Here is a 7,936-nt window from a genome sequence, read left to right as displayed (position 1 = left end):
AAGAATGATGCAAACATACATACACAGTTTCAAATGTCAAATAGAGTTCCTGTTTTTCTAACCAGATGTCAACTCATAAATCCTGAGCCTTACTGCACTTATGATCTTGTGACAATTTTTTTTTTACTAAAACTCTTGAAATGTAGGGGTAAACTGAACAAAAAAACAGAATAAGTACCCTTGACCATTCCTTGTGCAGAGGTAACTAGCAGAATTCGATGGAGGGATTGAAGTGTGTGGACACAAACCCTCTGTTTTCTAGTGTCCTGACTGGAATGTTGTTTTACTAGGCAGTTGTTGGAGGGAAGCGTCTTGCTGTTCTTTTTGAGTTAACAGTTATGATGTAGTTCTATGTTTTTCACATGGAATATTGCGTGTGTAGAATGAAAGCACTAAACTATATGCTACTCCTAAAATGGTTTTATTAACATGAGTTTGAAATAGCTGAAATTACTATGGAAGAAAGATTGGGATCTACGTAATACAAGTTATAAAACCACCATCCATCTCTCTTCAGTTGTTTTATTGAAACAATACAATTTAGTTTCCCTAGAAAAATGCAAATATGGTACCTTCATTTTTAAGCCGATCTGTCAGTACATCAAGAATTAGAAAACATCTGGATATTTCTGCACGGATAATCTCCCAGGCACACTGGCTTTATTGCTTTTCTTTCAGGAAATCATTGATTGTCTGGAAGTATCTCTTCAGTTTGAGGCTGGTGAGCAGGAGGTTCTCATTTCCTGGATAGGTTATTTCCTTTTCCATCTCAGCACTCAAACACTTCTCCAGTTTCTCAATCTGCTGGTGAAGTCCATTCTGGAATTCCTTTATGGATGTCTCATTCCAGGCAGCTTGGGTGAGATTGTTGTTAAAGATATGGAAGAGTTCTTGGAGGATCTGCTGGATGGCTTCCTTGGCATTCTCTTTCTGGGACAGTCGGATCTTGAGGATATCTCTGGGCTTGAAAACTGTCTTTTCCTTTAGACATTGGAAGGGAAAGTTTCCACCCATTTTCTCCAGATGCTCTAAACTCTCTCTGTTCATTCTGGTTTGTAGAACAGAAATCCGGTTACAGTCCAGACATGAGATTTTACTGGAGAAGAGCAGCATGAGGCAAAATTGCAGCAAACTCCTGCTGATCATGATGATGTCTTAGATTCTCTGTCTTTGTGTAGAACTTGAGCAACTGGTGCCTGTTTAGGGTCTTTTGTAGACTTTTGTGTTTTTGACCTATGTCTCTGAATTTAAGTATTCTGTAGGAAAAGATTTTTCTTTCATCACTTTCTACTTTTCAGGGTTTTTCTTGCTTGAGGTTTTCACTTTCAGTTTCCTTCTTTTTATTTAATGGAAGCGAACAAGTCATTAGAAAAACAAAATCACAGTCATTATCTTTTTTAATATTAAAAAATCCCTACATTTCTTTCCTTAGGTTCCCCCTGCCCTCTTAGATAAAAAAATACTTAAAGAGTAAAAAGAGTATGATGATTAACAATGTCATCCAGTTACAGGTCTACTCCCAAGTTTCTGTAGTTAGCATCGCTAGGCAGGTCTGAATGTCTGTTACAGCAGCAAGACTATCCATGTTTTTAAGTGATAACAATTAATTTTGGCAGATGGGGGGAAACTACTGCAGAGCTTCTTTTTGCTGGACTCTGCAGATAACAGATGTGCAAAGAAGTGATATGTAAAGCTGCTGTTCCTTCACTTTGCCAGCAGATGGAAAACTTTCCCTCTCTGGTGTCACACTCAAAATCAGAAAACCCTGCTATGCTCGAAGGGTATGAACATGCTCTCTTCTCGGGCACTTCTGAGTAGTTCCCAGTGATCTAGTGCAGTGACATGGAAAGGAGTTGTCCAAAAAGATTGTCTGGTTGGTAATAAATATGCTAGAGCGACTGACATAAATGAATGTCACTTTCAGACATGTTTGCCTTTTCACTATTCAAGCTTTATTCTTTTTTTAATGTGCATTTCACTGAGCTTGGATATTGAAATTCAAGTGGTCTGATTAATGAAGTTTGCATCCTGTGGCAAGTTTCACTTTCTGTTTTTCATACCATAGCACTAGGCTGTCATGTTGGAATTTCCATCAGTGAAGGGGAATGGTTTTCAAGCCAAAAAATGAAAAGGAATTTTTTCATATTAATTTTAAAAAAGGAAAAGCAGAAAATATAAACATTTCTGTTCATGTCACTTCTTTTACATCTCCCTGCCCCATCACCTCAAGCACTTTGTTTAATCATAATCTAGAGTTCTGCCTAAACTATTTTGAATTGTCACTTTAAAGAATGCAGTGTCACTTTAAAGGGACCAATCATACCAGAGGCTCTGCACCCCAATCTCGCATTCAATCCAGTGAGAGTTCTCTGTGTGCATTTCCTGGCAAGTTGAAGCTTCAGGAGATAATATTTATATGAAAGGGAGAGAAATTTTAAAACCTGAATCTAAACAAGAAAAGCTAAAATAAGAAAGGAATGGAAGTAAAGGCACATAGTCTTGCAGCATATTTGCATCAGCCATTCGCCTATTTTCATAAATGTTTAAGAAGTCTCAAATGTTTAGGCTGGAGATGAAATATGTTGTTGGAGTGCTACTGTTGACTGATAGCTCTTCAGCACTACTATCCATGTGCACCAGACTTGGAAGAGAGGTGGATGCTCACTAGATCTGATGCAAACTGCAGGTTTATTGCTAGAATTTTAAATGTTGGGTTTAGGTAATTTTTAGGCATTGTTGATGTTATAACTGAAAGTTGAACACATTCCGTACACCAAACTGGTTGTTGGTGGCAAGGAACACACAAGTGTATTGTGGAAGTGTGGCACCAGTTGTTCAGAAAACTGAGGGATAGAATTGCTGACTTGAGTGTACGGAAGCCTGGTTCATATGGTTTGATCTGTTTGTATGTGTGTCGGACGGGTGAGGTGGTGGGGGGGCGGGTCTGTCTATAAGTCTTGTGAATTCTAGTTGATATTATGAAGTTGTTGTCATTAAATTTCTTAAATAGGAAACCTCTTTCTATGTGTGTCCATCCTGTTGGACAGAACCTACAGCAGGCACTCATTAGGCTGAGGACAATGGGGGACACTTGACTTTAAAACTGTGTTCTGATGACAGCATCGTTAGGCTTAGTAAAGTGCCCAAGTTGAGAAACCAGTTTGGCCAAGTTGGTGTTAAGGAGTATGGGGGTTAGGAGTGGAAAGTTGCTAAAGGCTGACAAAGAGACAGATGACAAAAACAAAAGGTTCTAAAAGAAATCACTGGGGGAAGACCCACGGGACATGTGGGCAAGAGAAAGGAAGGGGATGAACTGGCCAAAGCCAGGTTACCAAAACTGAGGGAGAAGGCTCTGTTTTTGTGCATATAAGTGATGCATTGCAACAGAAGGCTGTTGGATGACCCCAAGTGACCCTGATCCAGACCCATAGAATGGCTGGTGTTTTGAGGAAACTGAGGCAGGGAATTGCGTATAGGGTTTACAATTTTTGTTCCAATCTGTGTATTTTCCATGTGATAAAGTAAATAGCAATAGAGTGTTAGAATCCTGTGCAAAGTGTCTGGGTGTTATAATCTACTCTTACCACATGGCCCCTGGAAGAGGTAAACACCTCTGGGTGCACTTCTGAGAGAGGACATGTTAAAGCACATTCTGAGCTTCAACGACTTCCCAGTTGACATCTCAGATGAGCCCCCACTTATAACGCTGACAGACCCCAGTTGTCAGCAGGCAGGATTGAACCTGGGACATTTGAGCCTTAGTGTATAAGCCTTGACTGTAGGAGCTGAAAGCCACATGCCTCTTAAGCCAAGGCTGTAGCAGACTCATCAATCTCAAAATGGTTCAGGTGCTACTAGAGGGTGACAGATCACCACACCAACCAGGCATGAGTTGCATACTTCCCCTAGTTGAGGAAGCCCAACCCAAGCTTCAGAGACTTTCCAGCTGATATCCCAGCTCTGGTGACCAGACAGCAAGTGTGAAAAATCGTGGCAGGGGTGGGGGGTAATAGGTGTCTGTATAAGATAAAGCCCCAAATATCGGGACTGCCCCTAATAAATTGGGACATGTGGTCACCCTAATCCCAGCTGCCCAACGATGACTCTTTAAAAGGTTGTCTAAGGGAACTGCTTGCAGCCTGGAACAGCCCCGGAAAATATTACTTGGAAAGACTGGGTTAGGGAATCTAATGGGACCAGAGCTGAGACAGATGCTGCAGATCTCTGTGTCTGAAGAGACCTTTTTGATCTGTGCAGAAACCTTAGAATCTACTGAGTCTGGAGATGGAATGACAGCCACTTCCATGAGGAAGTTTATGGACAAACCCACCCCTCCTTCCTCCTGCCCATAAGTGGAAGGCTGTGGGAAAATCTCAGAGGGAGATATTTACAATTTTTTCCTCACTTTTAAGAAGTGCGAGCTGGGATTTCCCACACATATGGCAGCGCTTTATGATTCAGGTGATATTGTCAAAGAGCTCAGCTGAACACTGCGTTCAGCATTCCCCATTTTTTATTAAAGGTCTGATGGAATGAAGGGGAATAGTTTTCCCCCAGCACTGAATAGGTTTGGGGTTGTTAAACTTTTTCAGAAGAATTCTGTGTTCTTCCTAGGTAGTTTCTGATTGACATATTCCACCAAATGGGAAGCTGTGTTTTAGAGGTGACAATGAGAAACTTTGATAATCCTAATACAAAATTGCCTATTCCTGGTCTTATTATTCACATGGAATTTTGTGTGTGGTGTACGCCCGAGAATGAATTTAGCCTGTGCACCACAGAGATAATGGGATCAGGCGGTGGGCCACAAACCTGATAAGAGTGCATGTGAGCACAAACTTAATATTGAGGGCAGTGCTAGTAAATGTATTGTGGGCAGGTGCTGGATACATACAAACCTGACTTGATTTTTGTGGGGCGAGAGGGTATGTCAATGCACATTAACCTGAATGATGGGGTATGGGCAGGTGAATTACAAACTAACAATTGGTGTGTATTAAGGGGTGCATGCAATCTTGCCTACTGGGGGAAAGGGCACCTATCTAGCCTCTCCAACACAACCGTCTACTACACCAAACATCCAAATTGACAAGTTTTTTTGGGGGGGAAATAACCTGGTAAAAAGTAGAATAGTAAAAGGTGGCAGAGTTCAGGTATTCAGGTGTGGTCTGTTTGAATGGAAAAGCTAATTACCATTCTGTAACGATTATTTTTAATTTGGATTTATTGCAAACTGGGACACTGATTTATCAGTGTATTTAAGCATGTTCCTAAGTGGAAGCACTAACATCAGTGAGATGGCTCACATACTTTGAGTTAGTCACGTGCATAGGTATTCTCTGGAATTGAGGTTTCAAGGCTGAACAATTACAGAGTTTTCTTTTTTATTCTCCTTTTCGGTTCAATAGGTATTTAATTCAAATCAGTACTACTATAGGTTACCATTTTATATAAAATAATTATTTATTTATAAGTAAAAAATATCTAGGATAAATACATAAATAAGAACAATAAATAAATAACAGACTGACATAAATATCCTGTTACAAATTTTGTAAAATGATCTGAAAATATTTTCATAGTGCACAGATAGAATAAATAGTAACAACAGCTTTTAAAATTCCACTGCATCTCATTTTAAATCATGTATAAAATATTACTTGATTTCGATTAGTACTTCTAAAAATGTTGGTATTTAAATTTCTAAACTTCTTTGTGAGTTTCTCCTATATTTGAAAACTCCATAATTCCACATGGATTCTCCTGATAACACTGAGGCTGAACTGCTTGTCTTTTATGAAATAATTGGTATCTCTTCACTTTCATCCTGGGAAACTGTAGGTCCTTACCTCCTGGTCAGAGAGTCCCATTTTCCGTCACTGCAACCAAACATGTCTCCAGATGCCCAACTTGCTGATGAGTGTATGTTGGAATAGCTGAATGGAACTCTCACCTCAGGTAGTTTTGGAGAGATTTTTGCAAAAGCAGCAGGAAATATGTTGGAAGATTTCCTGGACTGCCACCTTGTCATTCCCCTTCAGGGACACTTGAGGCTTAACATTAGAGGAAAACTATACACATCTTTTTTGTTTGAAAGTTTTTCCAGTTCACATGTTATGTTGTTATGCTGTGGTTAACTTGCATGTTACAGTTCAGAAATGAGATCTGCTCAGAGAAGAGTTGAACCACAGAAATATATAGCAAACCTATAATGTCTTAATTTTCTTTTTTATTTTAACTTTTTTTTGCATTGATATCCTTCATTTTGCAATTTAAACTTTGAGTAAATGAACAGAGTATTATCATATAAATTGTAATATGGGCAAATGGAATTTCATTATGGAGTAAGTGTATTCCATAATTGAAGGTCAAGTATCATGGAGTCTTAGAAGTCACTGTGGGAAGAATCAGTAGAGAGGAGGGAATCCACTGCACGGTTCAATTTCATGCAACTGTTTTAACCTCTGTAGTCGCTGCATCCTTAGCTGGAATGAAATGAAATTTGTTTGAAACACAAAGGGAAAACTAAATTTTCCATTGCATTAATGTCAGTACATTAAATGAAAATATCTTTCCACGCCTCATCATCTCACAAGTCTTATGCTCAGTTCATATAATTTATACATGTCTCTAGGAAACTTCTCAAGCTGTGGTATATGTTAAGGAGAGATTAATAAATAGCAACCATAACCGTAATAGAAACACACTACATATGTAGAAATCAGAGTACCTTGGGGGTGGAGGGGAAGTATTATTATCTGATGACCAAAGTACTGGTGAGGTGGCTAAGGATTCGAAATATATGTACTTTGTTGCATAGACTGACAATTATGTAGTGCATAACAGCACCTGATCTGTGGGAGATTATGAAGAATCACAAACCTAAATAAAAGTGGAAACGCAGAAGAAAAGAAATCCATGTAATTGCAAATCCATTTCCAGGAGAGGATGGGAAGACCCTGAAGCTACTGCCATGGAAATCAGTTGCTATTTGGCCACTGATCGTGTAGAAGAGGATCAGGCCTATATAAGCAGAGTTATAAAATATCCGCTATCTCTGTTCAGCTGTATCATTGACACTAATCTTAATTCATTTACTCCAAGAAAAAAAAATCTGTACTGTACCTTAGTTACTAAGCCTTCTAGTGAGTTTGTCAATAAGTACAAAACATCTGGGTATTTCCACACGAACGATTTCCCAGGCACACAAGCTGTATTGGTTTTCTTTCAGGAAAGCATCTATCCCCTGAAAGTATTTTTTCATTCTCCGAGTGGTGTGCTGGAGGTCCTCACTTTCCGGGTTGGTTAATTCTTTCTCCATCAGTGTTCTCAAACATGCCTCCAGCCGCTGAATTTGCTGGTGAAGTCCGCTCTGGAACCTTACTATGGATGTCCCATCCCAGGCACTTGGGGTGAGGTTTTTGCTAAAGATGTTGAAGATCTCTTGAAGGATCTCTTGAATTGCCACCTTGGCATTCTCTTTCTGGGACACTGAAAGTTCAACAACATTCTGGGTGGGCTTGAAAGCTGCCCTTTCATGTATGCATTGTGAGGGGAAATTTCCGTTCATTTTCTGCAGAAGCTCCAAGCTCTCTTTGTTCATTTTGTTCTGCTGGAAGTGAAGCATGGTACAGAGCCGAGATGAGATTTCAGTAGAGAAGAGCAGCATAAGGCAAACCTGCAGCAAATACCTGGTGGTCATGATGATGTCTATACAGTCCTTTTCTTTGTGTGGAACCTTGAGCCTGGAGTTTGTTGAGGGTCCTACGTAGACTGCTGTGTCTTTCCTGTATGTCTCTGAATTTAAGTATTTGGTTGGAGAATGTGTCTTTGATCATTTTCTATTTACAAGATTTTCCTTCTTGGAGGTTTCAGAGTTTTTCTTTCTGTTTTTCTTACTATTTTCTAGTTCTTTTACCATGTTTCCGTTTCCTCC

At 39.6% G+C, this 7,936-nt stretch overlaps 2 protein-coding genes across 2 annotated transcripts; both read right to left on the bottom strand.

Annotated features, from left to right (window-relative positions):
* Positions 1–660: 660 nt before the first annotated feature.
* On the bottom strand, positions 661–1,146 carry LOC116835077 (interferon beta-like). The gene has a single exon (XM_032797548.1). The coding sequence runs from the start codon at positions 1,144–1,146 to the stop codon at positions 661–663; it is 486 nt and encodes a 161-aa protein (XP_032653439.1).
* Positions 1,147–7,126: 5,980 nt separating this feature from the next.
* Positions 7,127–7,702, bottom strand: LOC116835091 (interferon beta-like). The gene has a single exon (XM_032797580.1). It carries the CDS (start codon positions 7,700–7,702, stop codon positions 7,127–7,129), a length of 576 nt encoding a protein of 191 aa, XP_032653471.1.
* Between the last annotated feature and the right edge of the window lie 234 nt (positions 7,703–7,936).

This window comes from Chelonoidis abingdonii, chromosome 6 (assembly GCF_003597395.2).
Source record: "Chelonoidis abingdonii isolate Lonesome George chromosome 6, CheloAbing_2.0, whole genome shotgun sequence".
Taxonomy (NCBI): domain Eukaryota; kingdom Metazoa; phylum Chordata; order Testudines; family Testudinidae; genus Chelonoidis; species Chelonoidis abingdonii.
This window is presented reverse-complemented; position numbering and strand designations above follow the sequence as displayed.